This window comes from Bos grunniens, chromosome 22 (genome assembly GCF_055505025.1).
Source record: "Bos grunniens cultivar Pamir isolate PY7600 chromosome 22, Bosgru_T2T1.0, whole genome shotgun sequence".
NCBI lineage: Eukaryota > Metazoa > Chordata > Mammalia > Artiodactyla > Bovidae > Bos > Bos grunniens.
The window spans coordinates 11,091,683-11,114,924 of NC_141186.1; the positions used below are offsets into that span (position 1 = coordinate 11,091,683).

The window sequence follows — 23,242 nt, forward strand, 5'->3', positions numbered from 1 at the left end:
CTTATTTAACTTATATGCAGAGTATATCATATGAAACGCCAGCATGGATGAATCACAAGCTGGAATCAAGATTGCCAAGAGAAATATCAATAACCTCAAATACGCAGATGACACCACCCTTATGGCAGAAAGCAAAGAACTAAAGAGCCTCTTGATGAAAGTGAAAGAGGAGAGTGAAAAAGTTGGCTTAAAGCTCAACAATCAGAAAACTAAGATCATGGCATCCAGTGGAAACAGTGTCAGACTTTATTTTTTGGGCTCCAAAATCACTGCAGATGGTGACTGCAGCCATGAAATTAAAAGACGCTTATTCCTTGAAAGAAATGTTATGACCAACCTAGATAGCATATTCAAAAGCAGAGACATTACTTTGCCAACAAAGGTCCATCTAGTCAAGGCTATGGTTTTTCCTGTGGTCATGTATGGATGTGAGAGTTGGACTGTGAAGAAGGCTGAGCGCCGAAGAATTGATGCTTTTGAACTGTGGTGTTGAAGAAGACTCTTGAGAGTCCCTAGGACTGCAAGGAGATCCAGCCAGTCCGTTCTAAAGAAGATCAGTCCTGGGTGTTCTTTGGAAGGAATGATGCTGAAGCTGAAACTCCAATACTTTGGCCACCTCATGCAAAGAACCAACTCATTGGTAAAGACCCTGATGCTGGGAAAGATTGAAGGTGGGAGGAGAAGGGGACGACAGAGAATGAGACGGTTGGATGGCATCACCGATGCGATGGACATGAGTTTGAGTAGGCTCCAGAAGTTGTGGATGGACACGGAAGCCTGACGTGCTGCAGTCCATGGGGTCGCAAAGGTCGGACATGACTGAATGACTGAACTGAATACTATCATCATCAATTATGATTACTGAAATTAGTTAAATGCACTTTTATATGCTATTGCAATCCTTCCAACATTTAAAAATCCTTTTCCATATCTATGCTGTTAGATCATAAAGCATAATATATACATTCTTTTTTTTTTAACTCTTGTGGTGTATTTGTTCTACAAGTATAGTTAACGTTCACCAGAAAGAAAAGATGCCCAGCTGTTATACTCGCACCTCCTCCAGCCTCTCCACTGCATGGCCCCTGACCCCTATGCATGGTTTTCTGAATATTAACACTTCTGTGACATGTCTTAGAGGTCAAACTAGAAATGTGGAGTCTTGGGCTGAGTAGGAGTTCAGGTTTTGTTTCTTCTCAGTCACACTTTCTATTATTACTAGAAAAGAGGGTACATTTAGCACTTTGTTGAGGGACAAATAATATGGCACTTTTACCCAAAAGTTTTTTTTAAGTTAAAGATATTTGATACATTCCACTCATCAGAATACCTGGGGAAATAATCAGAAAGATCTTATAAAACTTCTGCATAAAAATGTTAATTCCAGGATTTGCCCGAATTTGCAGACAGTCCAAATGGCCCAACAATAGGACAATTATTGAATTGGTTGTTATGTTTAGTAATGGTACAGAGCCATTTATTATTGTGCTAAAAAGTTCAAATAGTGTAGCTTTACATCAAAGGTCAGTTTCCTAGATACCAAATATATAAGGATGGATAAGACAAAGTCTTTGACCAAATGAAGCTCGTTTTCTAGTGGGTAAGACATAGACACACATACGTATATGCATACATATACAACACGCTGTTAGGTAGTAAACAGTTCTATTAGGGGAAATGAAGCAGCATAAAGGATTGAAGGTTGAGTGAGGCCTTTAGAGGGTGGTCACACACTGGTTACTCTCTGAAGAATTCATTATAGGGAATCAAGAATGGAAGTGAGAGCCCTTTAACAGGTCTTACAGCTGTAGTGCTGGTAGGAGTGGTGGCAGGGATAGAAGTGGTGGGAAATGGCCAGACTTGCTATTACTTTGAGCGTTTGCTGATGATTGAGAGGGAAAGAGAGGAGTCAAGATTGACCCCAACACTTTTGGCTTGGGTGACAGTGAATTGCAGCATCATTTGTTGAGTTAGGGGATAGTGAAGAGGAGATTTATTGGGAGAGGAATCAGGCTTCAGAGTCTGTAAGTAGTGTCACATGGAAGAAGGATTAGGGTTGTTCTTAGTGACCCCAAGGATCTAATCAGAAGAACTTTCTGAAAGTGGAAAGTAACCCCTGGTGCTGGGTCCAGTTCTGGAGCTGGTGGGACCCTGTTACAGTGGTGGTGGACAGCTGGCTAGCCACCCTGTAGGCTGTAGTCAGGATGTAAGTAGACAGTTCCTTTATAACCATGGTCTCTATTATTTGTGAAGTTTTTAGTGGTAGAATAAGGTAGCAAGAGGAAGGAGGAGGGGACATGATTAAAAATTGTTTCCATTGTATGCAAGGACTTCTTAAGATGAGATGAAAACATTCAGAACCTGAAAACTGTCATATTAATATAAATCACAGAAGTTTTTGTGGGCTGGTATCTAGTATGGTAGAAAGTAGAAAATTATTTCGGAGAAGGCAATGGCACCCCACTCCAGTACTCTTGCCTGGAAAATCCCATGGATGGAGGAGCCTGGTAGGCTCCAGTCCATGGGGTCGCTAAGAGTCGGGCATGACTGAGTGACTTCACTTTCACTTTTCACTTCCATGCATTGGAGAAGGAAATGGCAACCCACTCCAGTATTCTTGCCTGGAGAATCCCAGGGACAGAGGAGCCTAGTGGGCTGCCATCTATGGGGTTGCACAGAGTTGGACACGACTGAAGCGACTTAGCAGCAGCAGCAGCAGAAAATTATTTGGAAGAAATGAATTTTAAAGAAAGTAAAGGACTGCATTGCTATTAAGGAGATGCACAGCTGTTCCATACTAAAGAATTGTCCTGTGCAGGTTCGTGGGGGACAGTGGCTTTCCAGACTTTGGGATTTCATGGACTGAGAAATTACCTTTCATTTCCTTCCAGAAATGGGGGACCAGAGACTTGTCATAGGGCTACTTTTATTTTTTTCAAGTGAGGACATTGGGAATGAGGAACTAGGTTCTTTTATTGTCATTATTTCATGAAAGAAAAATTTTTTTTAATAACAATTAGGAAGGACATAGTCTCAGGATAAGATACAGTTGTTTAGATGAAAGATCTTTAGGTCTAAGAAAAACCTGTATTGATCTTAAGACCAGCATTTGGAGACTCCGGCTGTGGGGGAAGGTCAGGCCAGTAGTGAGAGGAGCAGACCCTGTGCTGGGAGACCTTGAGGCTGTGTGGGTGTTGGGAAGAGAGGACAGTTAGTACCTCAGCATTTTGAGAATTAGTAAATTTGAAACGATTCAAGAAGAGGGCGTTGCTTATGAGTCCTTGAAAATATTGTTTGAAGAAAAGTTTCTAGAGTTGTGTGAGGGATGGATTAAATCAGATGAAAACTTGAGGTAAGAATTCTCTCTGAAAGCCTACTGAAGGAAATTAATCTTCAAAATTATTAGAGATTGGGATTATGGTTATGTATGGGGAAAAAGGACCTAAACATTGTGGAGAAAGTAACGAAAGAATTTGGTTATATGCAGAGATCGGCAAAGAAAAATAAAATATGACTTTGACTATTTTGAGCTTAGAGAATGAGAAAAGTACAAATCCTAGAAAAAGAGAGGGGTTTGGATGGAATATCCACTGTGTTCCAGGTGTTAATCTCCAGCATTCTAATGGAGCACGTGTCAGGGAGAAGCCCTGAGGACTTGAAACTGAGCCCAGAGGGATAGCTGCCGATAGAATCAATGAAGGACATGGTGGAAACTCTAAAAGACAGGACTATAGGGAGGAGCTCTGCACCTGCAGAAAGCAGGTACCTCACTTAAGGAAGTAATTATTAGAGACTGAGTGGAGAGGTAAAGACCATTGGATTTAGTTAGGAATGCTTATTAATGCAGAGAAGGCAATGGCACCCCACTCCAGTACTCTTGCCTAGAAAATCCCATGGATGGAGGAGCTTGGTAAGCTGCAGTCCATGGGGTCGCTAAGAGTTGGACACGACTGAGTGACTTCACTTTCACTTTTCACTTTCATGCACTGGAGAAGGAAATGGCAACCCACTCCAGTGTTCTTGCCTGGAGAATCCCAGGGACGGGGGAGCCTGGTGGGCTGCTGTCTATGGGGTCACACAGAGTCGGACATGACTGAAGCGACTTAGCAGCAGCAGCAGCTTATTAATGACCTGAGAAAAGCAGTGTTTTAAGTAATGTCAAGAACTTGAAATATCACTGTTTGGTGATCCAGTAGGTCAACCTTTTCATTTGAGGAAGCTTCTGATTTTGGCAATTCATGTATTGGAAAAAGGAAGGCTCTGTTGATTATCTAGTTACTTACTGTATAACCATTCAGTTTTAGATCAAGTGAGTTTAAGATAGCACAGGCAGTAAGATGTCTTAAAGTAGGATAAAGTTTTACCTTTATCTTAAGTAACATTTTTTAAATCCTTTCTACAGAATTGTTAATTCAGCAATGATTAAGGTCTAAAAGTATGTTTTCTCTTCTTGGATCTTTATACTGTTTAAAGAACAGAATTATTTGTTGAGGTAAATACTACTGTTTTAAATGCTAATTATTCTCTAATTATTGTTGCTTATACCTTAAGAGTAATACAGTCTGGGTTGATCAGTTTTTAAGTTTTGAAAACTTCAGGTTCATATTTTTTGTTTTATACTGAAAACTGCCTGTGAATCCTTTATGTTTTAGGAGCTTCAAATGGACCAACAAGCAAAAAAACATCTTCAGGAGGAGTTTGATGCATCTTTAGAGGAAAAAGATCAGTATATCAGTGTTCTCCAGACTCAGGTAAAAAAAAAAAAGTGTGGAATTTTTGGATAAAGGAAAATAAAGGGATTTTGATGGAATATCTGATAGGCTCTAGATTTTTTTTTTAAAGGCCTATTTTTAAAACTCTCTGCTTTTCAACTGAGTTTTAAGGATAATTTTTGATTTATTGTGTTTTCTGGCTAAGATATCACTGAAAATAGCAAATACCAAAATTGGTTGCACTGGGAGTAAATTTGTACTTTTATTGTTTTCCCTCCATTATAGCAAAAATGATACCTTTTACTCTTCCCTTCTCTGTTTTAAAGAAAGTACTACTGCCATAATTTTTTTTTCCCCCTAATGAAAACCTTTTTGTTTTTAGGTTTCTTTGCTGAAGCAACGGTTACGAAATGGCCCAGTGAATGCTGATCTACCAAAACCACTGCCTCAAATGGAACCAGAGGCTGAAGGCGTCACTAAAGAGAACACAGACAGTGATGTAGAGCCAGTAGGTAAGCTTCAGCTTGTCAGGAGGTTAAGTTAAAACCTAGAGGAGGATGTTGAGAGATTCTAGGGCGGAAACTAATAGCCATGGACTGAGGTAGAAGTAAAATGTCCCTGACCCTCATATTTCTAGAAAGATGCGTTAAAAACAAAATTTAACTGAGTCCATCTAGAAGATCTTATTGGCATAATTCAGTGATTCATGAATTGGGCAGCATCTCCTCTAGCAGATTCAAAAGAGCTCCTGGGAGCTGTACAAAATGAAGGAATGAAAGACTTTTATAGACAGAAGAGAGTGGAACAAGGAAGTTAGAGTAGCAAAGAGTGGATTGGTTGTGACAAGGTCCCTTTCCTTTGGAGGATGCAGGGGTGTGTCAGGCATGTGACCTCTCTAGTGTTGACCAGGTGATTCCTGCTGAACTGGCTTAAGATTCCATTTCTGGGAGAGGTCAAAACTGTAATTAAGTCTCAGTTTGGTGGCTTGGGGCTTAACATATCCCTCCATCTTGGACCTGTTGTCTTGTTTTTAACAGATGCAAGAGTTTTGATGGTTTTGGGGCTTTTTATTTATTGTTATTTGGGAGAAAGTAAGTAAGTGTTTTACTACTTGAAAGTCCATGAGTAGCATACATTTGCATTGTCATTGAAATTCATTACATTATACTGTTTTATTGAGAGTGGTAGCTAGACTTCATATAAAAGGTCAGGTCTGCTCAAGATTAAGGAATATGCTCTTTGTCATATTTGTCGTCTTTTGTTTTTGAGTAATACTGCTTACATATTTCTACTTTAAAAGATCCCAGTATTTGCCCTATTATTTGCTTTCTAACTGAAAAGAAAGAATAGTTAAATTCTGTTTTAAAATCCAGTTGTAGTCCATCCTAGTCTTAGAGACTTTGAGCTATCTATTCAGTAAAATTCCCAGTTTTTGTTTACTAGCTTCCTTGCAAAGAAATTGATGATAAACTTTTGGTCCAGCCAGCACCAGAGCAAAGAGCTGAACAGCCATCTGTCTGAGCAGCCAGCCTGTAAGGGCTCTTGAAAAACTCTCTGGCCTGTTTCGTTAATGTAAGGAGGTGGAGAAAGTTTACATGCCAGGACTCCTTTCTGGACAAGATGAGAATGCTTTGGAAGGAATGCTTTACAGATCATTTTGTTACAGGCACTGAGACACAGGGGCCACTGGCAAAGAGTGAAGGATGGCCATGAGACTGTCTTTTAAGGAGGGTGGATTCAGTTAACTAGTGTTAACTCAAGAGTGCTGTGTGTCATTTGGGCTGGGGTGCAACCACGGAAGAGGTGAATGTACTGCTCAGCTCCTTCAGCTACAGATCACACAAACAGCTGCAAAGTAGAAGTTGGCAAGGGCATCCCTCTCTTCTCTGAGTGGCTCAGAGTATAGCAAAGCGTTGGGATGACCATACATTCCTGTGCACTAACAGAATCCAGGGGAGTCCTCAGGTTCTTTACTGACAGCCCCTGTTTATGCTGCTTTACTGTTGACAGTGGGAGATGGAGCTTCTGCTAAAGCAGTGGAAGCACTTCAGCAGAGAGTTAAGCGTCAGGAGAACCTGCTGCAGCGCTGCAAGGAGACCATTCGGTCACATAAGGAACAGTGTGCGCAGTTAACTAGTGAGAAAGAAGCCCTGCAGGAGCAACTGGATGAAAGACTTCAAGAACTAGAAAAGATGAAGGTAAAGAGCGAATGAGTGTGGCTTACCGTAGCCCAGTGACGGTAGATCCACAGGCCCCAGCGCGGCCTGCACCTCCTCTGGAAGGCCTGCCCCTTCCTCCGTAGACAGCGTGGAGAGGGCCCCCTAGTGCCCTGGGAGTCTACCGTTTACCGTCCTTTTGACACATCCTGTGTTCTTTTCTCCTACTAGACTTGTAGGAGTATTCAAATTTAGATAAAATGTTTAGAGTTCGCATATAAGAAGAAACTTTATTAGAGATGGAAATGAATTTTTAAAATTTTTTTAGGAGCTTCATATGGCTGAGAAGACTAAACTTATCACTCAGTTGCGTGATGCAAAGAACTTAATTGAACAGCTTGAACAAGATAAGGTAAAACAACAAAACTTACGATACTAAAATTTGTTGAAGGCCCCCCGCCCCAGTTCATTTTTGGAAGCAATTGGAAGCATTCAGACTTCTGCTTTCCAAAATTATTATGCCTGCTTCCATGAAAAAACCTCTTTGTTTTCATTTCTAGATTTATATAACTATTAGTTTTGTATCATGTGAAGCTGAATCTGTGATTTCTTGATCCAGTCAGCATTTTGATTTCTAGGTTAGAATGCTGTTGCAAAAGAAATTTGTTTATAGTACATAACTACTTTTTAGAGAAAAGTTAAATTAGTTACAGTTAAGGCATTACTAAATGTGAATGATGTAAGTATTGTCTTTCGAATATAATGGAAACAGATTGCCCAAAAAGTACAGCAGTGGTAATATATACATTAGCATAAATAAAAATTTCTGAAAATAAACTTTACAGTGTATAGGTGAGATTGGCAGTTTAGAGTTGGGACAGTAGCTTCAGCTATGACAGCAAAGACAACTAAAAAAATTCATAAACAAACAAACAGTTTTGACTAAAGTTTTTCAGCGCCAAGTTCATGGGTCCTTTTTTTTTTTTTCAAAGTAGCTTCCAATTAGTTCTATACCATCCACCATGTTCTTTAGTTTGGTACTTAGAGCTACAGATTTTAAGTGACCATATGATTAAGAAAGTATCAGAGCTGTTCTGCTGTTGAAATGTATTGTCAGTCTTTTCATTCTGTCCACTTTACTAGATTATATTCCATTAACTTCATAAAGACTTTGCTTAAAAAAATTTTTGAGAAAATTATTATAGAAAATACGGAGATTAATAAAAGGAATTCCTGTGAATCTATCACCCAACTTCAACGCTTAACATCTCATGGCTAATTTTGTTTCATGTGTATATTCCCAGCTGCCAGTATCCTCATCCTAGGATTGTTTTAGAGCAAATCTAAGAAATCTTTATCATTTCTTCTATAAGTATTTTAATATGTCTTTTAAAATAAAGGACTATTTTTATTTTTATAAAAATATAATGACATTATTATAATCACATCTAAAAATTTAATAGCAATTCCTTGATAACAGTCAACTATCTCAGCAGTTTCAGATTTTCCCTTTTGTCTCATACACTTTTGCTCTTTTTTGTGATGCAGAATCCAAATGAGGTTCTTTTATTGCAGTTTGATGTTGTGACTCTTAAGGCTTTTTTAAATCTATAGGTTCCACTCCTCTCTCTATCTCTTTTTTTCCACTGTGAGTTGGTTTTTGAGGAAACTGAAGGCTCACAATTTTGTTCTGAAATTTGTGTAATAATGCCCCTCTTACCTGGTTTTTAATCTGTTCATTAATATTAGCTGTCTGGAAGAGTCAGACCCTAAAGCAAGAGTTGACAAACCCTAGAAGTAAGGTTAATATCATAAACTAGCTGTCACAGAGTCTTAGTTTTCAAGAGACAAGTTGAACTACACTTTTTTTTTTGTTGTTAGTTGCAAATGACTGATTTAACATCTACTGTTTGATTATATTTCCCCCCAGCGACCTTCATTTCTTGTGTAGATTATCCAGAAAGTGGGAAGACAGTTAGCAAATTGGAGGAATGGGATTGCCCCACTGACAGTAATAAGGAGTGGTGTTGGGACCAGAGATTGTCACAAGAGGAAAGAGAAAAACCAGGTAGATCTGTACCACAGTCTTGGTCCATCCAGTATGGCAGCGGTGACCTTATACTCTTGGCAGCCTTTGGGTCTTCCCCCATATTAGAGCACAGTTCAGTAATCACGGTTGGTTGTGAGCCAAGTACAAAAGGCTGTATTTTGTTGATTTATTGTAAACTGTTTAATAAGACAGGGAAAATTATAGTAAGCATTTATGAAAAGATGATAAATCTTTTAACTAAAATGTGTTTTTAACAGTTTCAACTATTATTAAAACAATTTTTATATTAAAAATACCCTGATATGCCAGGTAACTGAAGTTACTGTAGTACATAGTGTAGTGTATACTCAGGACACAGACTTCAGTTTGTGAAATACTGAAATAATTCTTATGCCCTTGAAAGTAAGTTTGTTGTGTGCTCTTAATAATGCAGTTTTGTTATGCAAATGCTTTAGAGTCTGCACTTCTATTTAGGGAATGGTAATAGCAGAGACAAAACGTCAGATGCATGAAACCCTGGAAATGAAAGAAGAAGAAATCGCCCAACTTCGCAGTCGCATCAAACAGATGACTACCCAGGGAGAGGAGTTACGGGAACAGAAAGAAAAGTCTGAAAGAGCTGGTAAGAAATCAGGGGTTACTTGTTTTATATTGGAACTCAGAAGTCAGGTGAAGTGCTTGATTAACCAACATTTAGAAAAATTAGTTAAATATGGATAAAAACGTTCAACTCTAGAGCCTCTTTATAAAGATACAGTAGACTGTTCCTTAGAAGAGGCAGGGCTTGGTAAACTATGGCCTGTGCTGGTAATGCAGCTCATGCTTGGCCTAGAACCCTGCAAAGCCTACAGTATTTATTATCTGGCTCTTTGTGGAAAATGTTTGGTGACCACTGCCTTGGACTATCAAAATTTAGGTGTACATTTTGGAACAGCCCAGGTAGGCACAGTGTGGTACATACTAAATAACTGCTACCTTATGGATGCTTTGGGATAAACAAAAAGTATAAGATACAGTTTGCTTTTTTTAAGAGAATGATGGAATAATTCAGCATTGTACATAGCAGCATTATGTTCTGACCCAACAAATGCTAGGCTGTGAAGTGTTGAGACCAGCACAGTGTTCAGCAGGGTATGATACTGAGTAATGCAAGACAAAAAAGGAGAGGTGCTTGAAAGAGGTGAGAGTAAGTGAATGGGACCTTCAGGTTCGTGAAGATGGGAGTTTTGAGTTGGGCCTCAGACAGTGAATAGAGTGGGCCTATGCAGACAGGCGGGGGCAACACGCATTTCAGGTTCTAGATCATAAGCAGGCACAGTGACCACAGGTGGTGTGTGTCAGCTGGAAATCATTCTTGCTGAAGTGGAAAATGAAGTTGGATGTGAAGGAACTGACTGTTAAAGTCTGTAAAGATACTGAGTAGCTGAGTTTAGACTTTGGTGTGTTTTCCATGTTAGGAACCAGTAATAGGAAAGTATAAATGTGATGGAAACCAGTTTTGTATGTAGAAAAGAAATGAAGTACAAAGTTGAACTTAAGAGCAAAGGTAGAAACCCAGGTTTTGGGAACTGAGAGCTTTGGCCGCCTTGTCTAGGATGGTGGATCTGGGAAGAAGAGGAGGGGTTGATTCTGCAGAATTTGGTATCCAGCCAGCTTGAAGGGGCAGAAGAAAAGTAGGAGTCTAAGAAGACATCAGCGATTTAAGGTTTGAAGACTGAATGAATCACATGACGCCAGAATAAAGGAAGTCTAAATGGGGACACTGAGGAATGGAGTGAAATGATGAGTTTGCTTAGATTCTCTGAATTTAAGCCAATTATGAGCTTTCCAAATGGAATTGACTTGTAGAAATTTGGAAATAAGAAATTGGAGCATCTTTCTGGAGTCATTAGCCTAAGGTTGAAGGCTATGGTTCAATTTACAAAAGAGGCTGATTTCCCTGAAAGACTGCTTTCCTGGCAGCAGCAGCAGCGGTGGCGCCTGCTGCGGATGGCCGGCAGTTACTTTATGCGAGGCTCTGTCATGAATGCCTTGCTCGTAGTCACTCATGTATGTATTTGTATTTAATCCTTAAAATTTCTATGACATGTGTGTTACTTTTATTCTTATTTTACAAATAAGGAATGAGACAAGAAAACTTAAGAAGGTAGAAGTTAAGTAACTTGCTTAGATTCACCCACAGAAACTAAATGGGTAGTCAGGATTTGAATCTGGGGCATTTTGCATCCGGTGTCTGGGCTGTTAACATAGAGATCTTGCATTTGGTGAAGAGAAGTAAATGAGAAGAAAAAAATTAACTTGGGACATCATAGGAATTGTGGAAACTTAGGCTTCTGGGGAATATAGGAGGCATTTCCAAAAATGCAGAAGGTGGGATGAAGATTTTTTAAAATTTCTTTTAATTTGCATGAGGATTCAATTCCTAGAATGCAATTTCAGAAATGATTTTAGAAACCAGATTGTAAGGTTTAAGGAGAGGAATGGGTCTGAATGGGAGGGGTAGTTGGTTCACACTAGATGTGCTCCAAAATATCTTCTTGAAGTTGTTTGAAACCTAAGAAGATTTCCCTTTAGAGAACATTAGTAGAAAAATCTCTCAGGTTATAATCTCTAACAACTTCCTGGAAGCAGTTGGAGACTTGTGAGATGCTGTTAAACACTGGTTTCTGTGAACGGAAGAACCTACTGCAAAGTCTCAGCTTCTCATGTCAAGCCTTTTCATTTTTAGGATTGCTTTTGTTGACTGTTGTAGCCAGCTGAGAGAAAATGATGCTGGTGAAGGGTTTCATTTCCTTTTTAAATTGAGGTATATCTTGATGAGGGGATAGAAACCCATGAATAACAAATAAATTGGGGTGAATGATGAAAAGGCAGGTGAAACATACAGTTAATTCATATGTAGGATAACAATTTCCCAGGCTGCTGTTGCAGTCAACGGTTTTGTAGTATAGTCCTCCTCCTCTTACTTCTCTGAAACTCGGGTATATTTTGTCTTGATTTGTTTATTTTTTAGTTGAGGTTTAGTTGATATATACGTTTCAGGTATATAACATAGTGATTCACAATTTTAAATGTTGTATTCCATTTATACGCAAAATATTGGCTGTATTCCTTGTGCTTATACATGGTAGTTTGTACCTTTTATGTATTTTGTCTTTAAATATGATTTTCATAAAACTGTTTATAAATATTTCATAGCCTATAAGTTTAAAAACTTATCTGTTTATAGTACTGTCAAAGTATTTAAAATTAATAAATACTTAGAGAATTAACATTTATAGTTATTTAATAGAAATACTTACTTTGGAAAGTCTTTGGATAACAACGAGTGCTTTTATAGATATTTTTGAAATTATATTTGTAGTCATAATTATTGGGCTTATGATAGAAAATTGTAGCATACTGATTCCATATGAGGATGTTGTCCTTTAAAATCTATAATGAAACTTGGTTTTGTGCATCAACTGAATTTCATCTAATGGTTTTAGTTTAGTCTGAACAGAATTGTTCAAATATAATATGGTTCTTGGTTCACCTATAAGTGATTATTCCAATTAACAGAAAAGTCCAAATTTAGTACTAAAAGTAAGAAAATGTCTTTGTAAAGGAAGTAGAGTTTCTGTAGTAGCATATGAATATCATCTGGCACTTGGAGAATTTAGTTTCTCTGTTAAATGTTTGTCTTTCTCTTAGATTTAAAATTCAAAGGCTAAACAAATGGTTAAGATTTTTAGAAGTAAATGTGTAGATAAAATAATTATCAAAGAATCTGAACTCTTCTAATGCATTTTTTTTTCTAATGCATTTTTTTTGTAAAAAATTAATTTATATATTTAGCAGTTCTTGACATGTGGGTATTTGCAGACAAATAACTAATTTTGGGGGCACACTTATTCTGGAGGTCAAATCAGCTCAAATACATTCCTCACTACTTTTCTTAGAAAACAGTCTATTGCACTGCTTCTCACAGTTTTTCTCGACGAACTGTGATGCTTCTCATACGTTGGAGGACAAAGGAAATCTGAGTGTCTCTGATTTTAAAAAGAATAATACTATCATAAAATACTTAGACTGTGGGTGCATGGTAACACGCCTGCTTGATGTTGTATCAGCCTGTAGTACTTACTCGGTTCAGCCCTACAGTGGAACTGCTGGGCGTGTTTTCTGAAGCCCAGTACTGTAGCACTTTTGTGGTGTTAAAATTACTTATTTCAGTGGATAAAGAAAGCCAAAAAAGAAATATTTTTGTTACAAGCATTGTACAACACTGTTGATAGTATTCCTTTCTAGGTGTTATTTTAAAATAGATGGTCATATCATCAAGTAACCAGATTTTAAATTTGGAGAATTCTCAGCTTAAATATGTAATGGTGTTTTTTCACGTGCTGGGTATTACTACTAATTGTCTAGAATATTATCTCTTCAGTTCAGCACCTGTAGAGAATGTTAAGTTCACACTAAGTCTTGGCTATTTTGTATGTGCGTATGTTTTTAACTGAAATAGGAGGTAGAGTAGCTGGCTAATCATTAATGTAGTATATTACAAAAAACAAATTGGGAAATAGAGAAAATGAAAGCACATCACTGTTGTTGCAATACACTTCGATTTAGTCTTTCCATAATCCTTATTTTATATAGTTGTAATCATAATTGTCCATATAATTTTGTATGCTCCCTTTTCTTTATTTAGCATTATATTAGGAGAACTTTTCCATGTTGCTAATGTACTAACATATTTTAATGGCTTTATCAGAATGCATGTACATCGTTAACCATCTCCCTGTTGATCAGCACTTAGATTATTTTCTATTTTCATTATTATGAATAATACTATAACAACTTTATAATATAGCTTATTCCATCTTTGAATTTTTTCTCAGGATAAAGTCTGACCCATAAATTTCTACTCTTTTTTGTTAGTTATTTTTAAGTTATTTAAATATAGCCATTATAAAAGAAAACCCGCATCGTAGTATTAACACCTTCCCCCCATTGTTTTTGCCTACAATTCTGCAAAATGAGTAAAATATTCTGCTTGGATTAGGAAAGTTTCCAGAGTGAATTAACTTTCATAAACCCTGTTTCCTTTTCATGTACCCTGTTTTTGCTGAAGTTCTGTGTTTTATATGATTGGCTGCACTTTAAAATGTAGATTAACTCATAACATTGTCTGCTTTTTTATTGTCATGTTGTGTGTGTTCAGGAAATAAGTTGTGTTTTTTTTTTTTCCTTCATTTGTATAGGATAGGCCTGATAATGCCAAAGGCATTCAGTGGAACATATTTATTTGAAGAACCCTTTAAAATAGTTTCTTTTTAAACAATGTGTAAGATTTATGCATATTTATATAACAAACAAAAATCACATGTGTATTTAAGTGTTTTGTTAGTTGCTGATAATTTGTCACAGAGTTTTCTTGGAGTCTTAAGTCTCACGAAACATCTTATTTTTGTGCATCCACACATGCCAATAAGTGAATCATGGTGCCTTTCCCAAGCCTTGTATGAACAGGACTGGGGTAAGGGCTGTTTTTTTTCCTTATCATGGGTACTTAGTATAAGCTTTACAAAGAAAATTCCATGTTTCTCAGGCAAAAAATTAGGAACTAAAGTAGAATTTAAGAGTGCCATTTTAGGCAAATAGTAAGTACACATTTTGGCACTGAATGAATACCTGATGGAAAACTTGATTATTTTAAATGGGATTAGATTTTAATATAGGTTGTTTATTTAACAATCATATATTTGTAGGTGCTTGGTGCATTTCTGCAGTAGTAGCTGTGCATCCATATCTTTGGAAAGTCATTGTCACCCTGCACTAATTTCTGTTCTTGGCAATTGTCACTGTTACTGGAAAGCATCAGCAACTAGAGGAACACATTTATTACAGAATCATATTTTCAATTTAATTAAATTTACTTAGCTTTAGCCTAAGATTTTTCAAGGTCATCCTGAAGTTTTCAAAATATTTGATAGATAAATTCACATGATTAATGTAAGGAGTATGTGAAAATCTGGATAGATCTGTAAAAACTTGAAAGGTCAAAGCATAGTTAATCTGTTAGAGTGAATTTTGTTATGTATTTTGGGAAGTGGCTTGAAAGTAGATTTCCGTTGCAAAATGTGATTATTTATTAGATTTCTGAAGGCCCCAGCTTACAAGTATTGGCACTAGCTGGTTTATGCTGCTGGGTGGTAGTATCGTTTTATTTTCATTTATGTAAACTCTAGACCAGTGGTTTCCAAACTTTTTAGACACAAGGATCTCCTTGTACTCTTAAAGATTATTGAGGATTCCAAAGAGTTTTTATTATGTGGGTAATATGGATTGGTATTTATTATATTAGAAATTAAAGCTAAGAAATTTAAAAAATAGTTCATTTAAAAATAACAGTTAAAAACCTGTTACATGTAAGTATAAATGCTTTAATGAAAACTACCTGTATTTCCCAAAACACAATTTAGTGTGAAGAAAAACCTTATTTTACATCTTTGCTTATCTATTGTTTAACTTAATAGAAGATAACTGGATCTTCATGCCTGTTTCTACATTCAGTCTGTTGTGATATGTTAATTTGGTTGAAATAGATCAAGAACATCTGCCCTCATGCAGATAAGTATTTGGAAAAAAGAGGATCTCATAGCTCCTCAGAGAGTCTCAGGACTCTAGGATTTTGAGATCAGACTTTGAAACCTGCTGCTCTAGACTTTTGCTTTTATTCACAAAAGAGGCTTGATGATTGGGTGGGAATTCTGATAAGAACTTTTTGTTGTTTTTTTCTGTTAATTTGCATTTTATTCATTTCGTAGTACTAGCTTTTTTTTTTTTTTTTTAATACCTCATGCATTTCTGGCAGCTTTTTGCTGGAATAAAGAAATAGGCACTGGCTTACTTACTCATTCTTGGTGTTATTATTCATCTTCTTAGTTAATGTAGAGGTTGCCAGCCTCTCCACTTTTCTGCCTCTTTCCTTATTCTCTGCAGGGGGAGTAGAGTGGGTCTTGTTATTTTTGTCATAAAGTGTCTTCCAGGACAGTGCTACAAAATAGTAACACTGCCTAGAATCTCAGAATTCTGGCATTTGCTATTATTAATATGACTGGTTAGGACTTTGAGGATGGTGCGGGGAAGGATGCTGAAGTGACAAAAGCAAATGCCACAATTGTCCTAGCTTAGCCTGAGGCTTAGTTCTTTTATACTTGCACCCCCCGCCCCTGACACACACACCTTATAACTTCAACTGTCTTTGTGAAATACTTTCTTGATATCACCCAGTGCCTAGCATATGCTTGACAAATGGCAAACATCTAATAAATATATGATGAATGAATGGTTGGATTACTGAGCTCATGTAACTTGTATAGTGAGCATTTGTTCATTTTTATACCTCCCACGGATGTAAGAGAACCTTGTCTAAGGGGAAGGTAAGGAGCTGGCAGTAAAAGGTCTGACCTGTGTTTGTAACTGATAGAGGACTATTCCTCAGGTATATTACATTTTTCGTAGAAATGTTTTCACAGGTTTTTGTTTGAAAACGAAAATTGCCTGAGATACATTGAATTTTGCTTTGGAAGAACACCATGTGTTCTTGCAACATTTGGCGGCAGCTGGTGCTTAGCCTTCCCGTTGATGTGTGCTGTGGCCACGGTTTCCCCGCGCACTCCTGCATGTTGGCAGAAGGCTCGTCAGCTGGGGCTGATGCACGCTTTCTTTCTCCCCACTCACTCATGTTGTTTGGAATTGGAAGGTAAATTACGTAGGCCTTCAGAACATACCTCTTTAGTACTCAATGTTAAAATCCTAGTGTAGATTCCTTTTGGAAAGGGGAGGGGGAATTCACATTTAGAATATTACAGGCCATGGACTCCACTTACTGTATCTGGTGGTCGCAGGATCAGAAGGTGAGATGTTTCTGGTTAGTAAGTAGGCTCTCAGCATATCCTCCTTCAGCATTGAAATGGGACTCGTTTTTGGAGGCAGACTTCCTGTAAGGAAGTGGCTTCATTTGTGGTGCAGTGTAGAATGTGTTTGAAATAAGTTTTCTGTACATGGATATAGAAACGTGTTTTGCTGCCTCTTTAAAATTTTGTTTTGGGGGGACTTAACATTTTCATAAAGCACGATGGAGATGGAAAGCAGTGAGTTTTTCTAAGTCTATCAGAGGTATAACATGGTGAATTTTGTTGAGAGTTAGAAGCCATCAGTAACTGGTTCAAAAAAGTTCTGGTTCAGTAAGGTATGTTACTGCTCAGCTGAGCCTGATCAATGCCAGCATTCTTAGTTTTAGAAAATAATGCAAGGTAAGGATTGTTCCTCCAACCTTGTATAGTTAAGTTGATTTATCATCCAAAGGAAAAGTTGGAGGACTCAGTTCTTACATTTCAATAAAGATGTTGAATTAAAAGTCTCAAAGATGTCCTTTTAGGTATAAAATTACATGGCTTTTTGACAAGGTGGCAGAGCATGGGAAGAAAGGATTAAATTTAGATGAGAACTTTGGAACCAGATCTGTCCTACATTAATCATTATATGATGGATAATCAACTGATTTAACTGTTTTGGAGTATTAAAACACTAAAATTACAATGCCATATAGAATGTACTAAAATTTACTGAGTATGGTTAGGAAGATTAACTTTTGGAAAATTATATCCAAAAGGAACTTTGTGGCATTGATTTTTGTTGTTATTGATTAAGAAAGTGAGAGCCCTGTATCTGTTTTTATACTGTATTGGATTCTGGAATTTAAAAAACGGAAGTTTCACTTGGTATTGACTATGTACAGCTTTGTTTTGCTTAATTGATAGAAGCTTTTCATTTAAAACTGGGTCTTGCTGGAAGAATATCATAACTATCTTCAGGTTCTCTAGAGCCTGATTTAAGATATTTCTGTGAAGTGCTTAGAAATGCTAAGATACAATGTTATATGCCGAATATTAGCTGTAATGAAAAGACTGTGATGACATCCAAACATTAAAAAATACCATCATTCCTTTTTCCATGTTTTTCTTTCCCAGATGTAAGCCTTCAGCTCAAACTTAAGCAGTACGCACCCTGTTACAAGATTTCTTTCCTGTAATTGATCACCTCACTTGACTGGTTTTTGAGAAACAAGGAAACTAATTTCTTATTACGAGCAAGAGATGTTTATTTATGCTGTACACTAGAATTTATAGTAAAAGAATATCTAAAACAAATATATCATATTCCTTTAAATATTTTATTTACCAGAATATTTATGTCTAAGGATTATCATCTTGGTGTTTGCAGGCAAATATCACTGAAGTTGGAGTAGGCAATCTTTAAAAATAATTAAACTTAATTAATATTTCTTTAAAATTTAGACCTTATTTGAGCTATGGTTTTATACTTTGGGCATATAAAATGAATAAGTTGGATAGGTTTTTTTTAATATCAAATGCATGATTGCCAGAGAAGTTTTTTTTTTTTAAGGTAGTAAGCAAAGTAAGTTGTGTTTCCCAATTGTTAGCAGAATTCCACCTTTCTGTTGCCTTTTTCTATACCTACTATACTTCACCATTAAGAAAATGCTTTAGAATACAAGTTTGTCTTTAGTATGCAGTTTGTTTGTGAAAACCACTATCTGTTAAGTGAAATTGTAGTTAATGAAGGGGCTTTTTTATGGGATACCACCAGTTGAAGTTCCACATTTCTTACACCACTGAAAGTGAAAATACTGCATGTGTCAATGAATTGTCACCCTGAATATTTATTTCTTAAAAGGATTAAAACCCATCTTGAAAATTGGTGTTTTATTTATAGTTCTTCTCTTTGGTAAAGGGGAGTCTTCTATTCTTTGAGGACTGAAGAAAATAGTTGAGGATGTAATAGCACTAGGATTTTCACAGGATATTGTTCTGTCAGTAGAGAGAGAAGGGGGGAGGAGAGAGAACGTGTGTGTTTACACACATACAGCACACACATGCATACACACACATGCACGTATACACAAATATACATAAACACACATACTCATGTATTTTTGGTGTCTAGTTACTCAGCTCTTGTACCCATGCTGTCAGATTCTGTTTGATGCTGGGTGAGCTGTCCTTAAAGATCTTACTGTTGTAGCCCAGGTGACTGTTTTTGCAGAGCTGTATTCTTACTTATTTCACCCCCAAAACTCCCTGCTAGTAGTGCCTTTTTGTACACTTTTGAAACAGGAAAAGATTTCTTACTAGTTAGCTACATTAATTTGAAACTTACATAAGTAGTAGGTGTCATATCAAAATACATTGGTTAAATATGTGATTCAGTCAGTAAATGTTTAGGGAGAAAACCCTGGTTTTATTATATGGTTAAGAGGTTTGTTTTTTTTTTTGAAAATACGATTAGTCAAAGAATAATTTTTTCATTCTTAAAAATATCCCAGTGAGTATACAATAGTGTTACCTAGTTATTGATAATAGACAAGAACTTGCATAGCAGACAAAGAAGCAATTGCAATTATATGCTACAGAAGTAGGTACAAGTATTCATTTCTATGAATTTGCTATCCATAATGACACTTGTGGGGAGAGTGGGGCAAATCTTTAGTCATTTAATATTTTTTCCAACTTTGAGCCTAAGTTCATACAGTATAAGCCATCTTAACATCTGAATCCAGAACTCAATGACAAATTGCTTTCAGTGACTGGACCTTTCTTGTGGCTTTGTTAAACTACCAGTCAAATACGTCTTGGCTTTAAACAGTGATGAGTTTTTTAACACGTCCTGCTACTGCTGCTCTTAGTTCCCATCAATTGAATTTAAACACTTTAGCTCAATAATAGTATTTCTTGAGATACTTGTTTTCTGCTGTTTTCATTATAGCTTTTGAGGAACTTGAGAAAGCCCTGAGTACAGCCCAAAAAACAGAAGAAGCACGGAGAAAAATGAAAGCAGAAATGGATGAGCAAATAAAAGCCATTGAAAAAGCAAGTGAGGAGGAACGTGTCAGACTTCAACAGGAATTAAGTTGCGTGAAGCAGGAGGTTGTTGATGTCACAAAAGTAAGAATAATTCTAGATTGCAGTGGGTTATAGCAATTTTGAAACTTAAGTCTTATGCTCTTCCTACACTGTCTGCAGTAAAGAAGAGTAATTTATATTTTAGACCGTGTCCATTTCATGATGTTCAGGATATAGGAAAAAATCATTCTGATAAAGAAATGAATGTGTATCTTTTTGAGTATACTTCTCAGAGATAATCTCTGCATATAATTTCTCTTGTTTGCTTTCTAACCCTCTCTTTAATTTTTTTTTAAATAAAAGATGGCATGTTATTTTTAATGTTCTGTATTTTGCTTTTCCAAATTAATAATCTGTCTTGGTTATTGAGTTAATAACGATGCCCCTTTTGTTTTAAAGACAGCTCAGGACTTCATTTTATGAATAGCTCATAATTTTATCAGTCTTATGCTGATGGATAGATATTTAGACTTTCAGTTTTTATTGTTGGAAATTGTGAATATCCTTATCATATTCACTAACATCTGTTTCTTTAGAATAGATTCCTAGAAGTGAAATACTACTCAGGCAAAAGTTATGTGTATTTTTAATTATTGCCTAGTTGCTACAAGCTTGATGGAGGACCATTTATATTCAAGTATTAGAATATGTTCCCACCCCGACAAAGATGTTGTTACCTGACTTTTTAAAAGTCTTTATGAGCTAAGTTAAAAATGACATCATTGTAGTTTTAATATACATATCTCTTACCAGTATGACAAACATGTTTTTGTATGTTTACATGGAATTTATAGTTTTCTGTTTTGAGTTGCCTGATCAAATCCTGATTCCTTTTCCTCTTGGACTGTTGGACTTTTTCTTACTGATTTCTCACAGAAGTTTTTTATTTGTAGTAAAAATTAGCCCTTGGAGATAGATATTTTTATCCAAATAATTTTCAATTTGTTGTCTTTATCATTTTTTGTTGTTTTTTTTGGGGGGGGGGGCGCGATATGCAGAAAAGTTTTCTTTTCCTTAAATGTTAGCAAATTTTTCTTCTGCTTTAAGACATTCTCAATTGAGTAAAAAAAAAAAAAAGTGTTTTTCTCATGTGACACTTTTATGCTTTCATTTTTTATGGTTAAATTTTTGATCCAACTAAAATTTATTTAGTGTGAGGAGTGAGGTAGGGATCCAACCTAAATTTTTTCCAGATGACTACTTAGTAGTCTTCAAATCATTTCTTTCGTAACCTGTGTTTTCCCTTCTGACATGCCATACTACCTTTATTACATACTAAATTATTGTAGTGCTGTGTATGGGTCTTCTGGATTCTCTGTGCTCTTCCACTGCTTTGTCTGATCATATGCTGGTATTACACTAATACTAGTTTTACAATATGTTCTAGTTTTATATTGTTCTACTGCTTGATAGCCCCTCCTCATTACTCTTATGTTAAGAAGAGATTGGCTATTATTCCATGTTTATTTTGTCCAGTGGGCCTTCCCTCATTTGCTTGGTAGTTTTATTTGATTTTATTAAATTTTTGAATTTATTTAGGGTGGTTTGACATGTTTATAAGATTTGAGTCTTCCTATTCAAAAAAGAACAAGACCAATACTTAAACTTTTTAGTAAGTAGTAGTACATGCCTGGAAAGGTAGGCATAATTAGATGGGTGCAGCCAGGGCACCTTGCCCATGATGGAATGCCCTCTCTCAACGCATCCGTATTCCCCTTGCTACGCTTCTCCATCTTGTTTGGTGGGAACATATTTGTAACATGTGGAATTGGAGCTTCAGCCCCATAGGATTGACTGTTGAAGCTGTAGCCCTTCATGTCCTAAATGAGGAGCAACACTTTACTGGTTTTTCTTTAAACTCTCAAGAATTTGGTGAATTTTGATTTATGTGGGAAATATGTTCTGATTGTTCCTCCTAGGAATCTGTTAGCTTGATGATTGAACTATAATAAAGTATTATTTTGTTGTAGAGTGACATGTTTTATCTGGATGTTTCACTTTTAACTATTTGGCTGCTTTTTAGAAATCCTCAGAACAAATTGCTAAATTACAGAAGCTTCATGAAAAGGAGTTGGCTAGCAAAGAGCAGGAACTGACGAAGAAGCTTCAGACCCAAGAAACAGAATTTCAGGAGCAAATGAGAATAGCTCTTGTAAGTACCTACAGTATTTTGTTTTTCCCTTATTATAAAGTTGTCACGCCCTCATCCCTGCCTTCTAGGTTGAGATCACACTACTCTCAGCCTTGGCCTTTGAGGATGCAGAGAGACTGACTGTAGGCAGGAATGAGGCTGTCAGAATTTGTTAATTTAGTATTGTCTGAAAATTAAATTTGCTCATCTAACAAGCTTTCATTAATCAGTTTGTTTGTAGATCATTCCTCTCACCCTGGCTGTAGGCTATGATTGGGGGAAATAAAGGGGAGGATAGGTTAATTGAAGCAATTGGCCAGCAACTCCATAATTTAGCAAGAATGTCTTGATAGATATCAGATACCAGACTGAATGTATCAGAGCTTAAGGCTCAGAAAGTTTGCTTGAATGCATTTTAAAGAGGACAAAATGAAAATGACCAAATTCACAGATGGCACATGGTAAAGAATCTGCCTGCCAATGCAGGGGACACAGGAGATTTGGGTTTGATCCCTGGGTTGGGAACATTCTTTGGAGGAACAAGTATTCTTGCCTGGAAAATCCCATGTACAGAAGAGCCTGGTGGGCTGCAGTCCATGGGATCACAAACAGTTGGACACGACTGAGCACATATGCAGTTTTCCTTTTATGTAGAATGATATCAGTAATTTTCAGTCTATATGATGTTAAAAAAAAAAAGTAAAATAAGAAAAAATTGGCTGAACTAACTAAAACAATAACCAAAAAAGCAAAGATAAGAAAGAGTTGTTGGCATGGTATAATTTGAAAGTTTGAAACAAAAAATATTTTACTTAAATAGTGAAAAGCCTATTTAGATAAGTTACCTTAAGAAGTATTAATGCCAAAAATGTAGATTATTGTTTTTACATGAAGTTATTATCCATAAGATAATAGGTATAATTAAAAAATACTTTTAGTGTGAAAGGATGAGAAATAGTTTTTATAATTTTCATCTCCTTTCTTTTCCACATTTCTGTTTTCACTCTGCTTTGGACCTGGGGCTCTGAGGCTTTCCAGCAGCTGTGATCCTTGAACTGAGTCAGGGAGTTCTGTAATCTCTGTGGGGCCAAGAGACACATGGATTTACAGTACTGTTGGCTGAGGTTAGGGGTTTAGTTCATGGTTGTGAAATATACATCTGTATGGGCACATATTTGTATTCTTTGTTGGTCCAAAAAGGATTTGAAGTTGTTTACAAGAGT

At 36.6% G+C, this 23,242-nt stretch overlaps 1 protein-coding gene across 7 annotated transcripts in view; it reads left to right on the top strand.

The window, feature by feature from the left end:
• GOLGA4 (golgin A4) overlaps nucleotides 1-23,242 on the top strand; it is a 124,247-nt gene that overhangs the window by 46,448 nt on the left and 54,557 nt on the right. For all 7 annotated transcript variants that reach the window (XM_086365869.1, XM_086365868.1, XM_086365870.1 and 4 more), the window contains 7 exons: nucleotides 4,653-4,751; nucleotides 5,095-5,224; nucleotides 6,723-6,910; nucleotides 7,197-7,280; nucleotides 9,393-9,540; nucleotides 19,752-19,930; nucleotides 21,912-22,040. In XM_086365869.1, coding sequence (XP_086221995.1) covers nucleotides 4,653-4,751; nucleotides 5,095-5,224; nucleotides 6,723-6,910; nucleotides 7,197-7,280; nucleotides 9,393-9,540; nucleotides 19,752-19,930; nucleotides 21,912-22,040 — 957 coding nt within the window. The remainder of the gene's footprint in view (nucleotides 1-4,652; nucleotides 4,752-5,094; nucleotides 5,225-6,722; nucleotides 6,911-7,196; nucleotides 7,281-9,392; nucleotides 9,541-19,751; nucleotides 19,931-21,911; nucleotides 22,041-23,242) is intronic.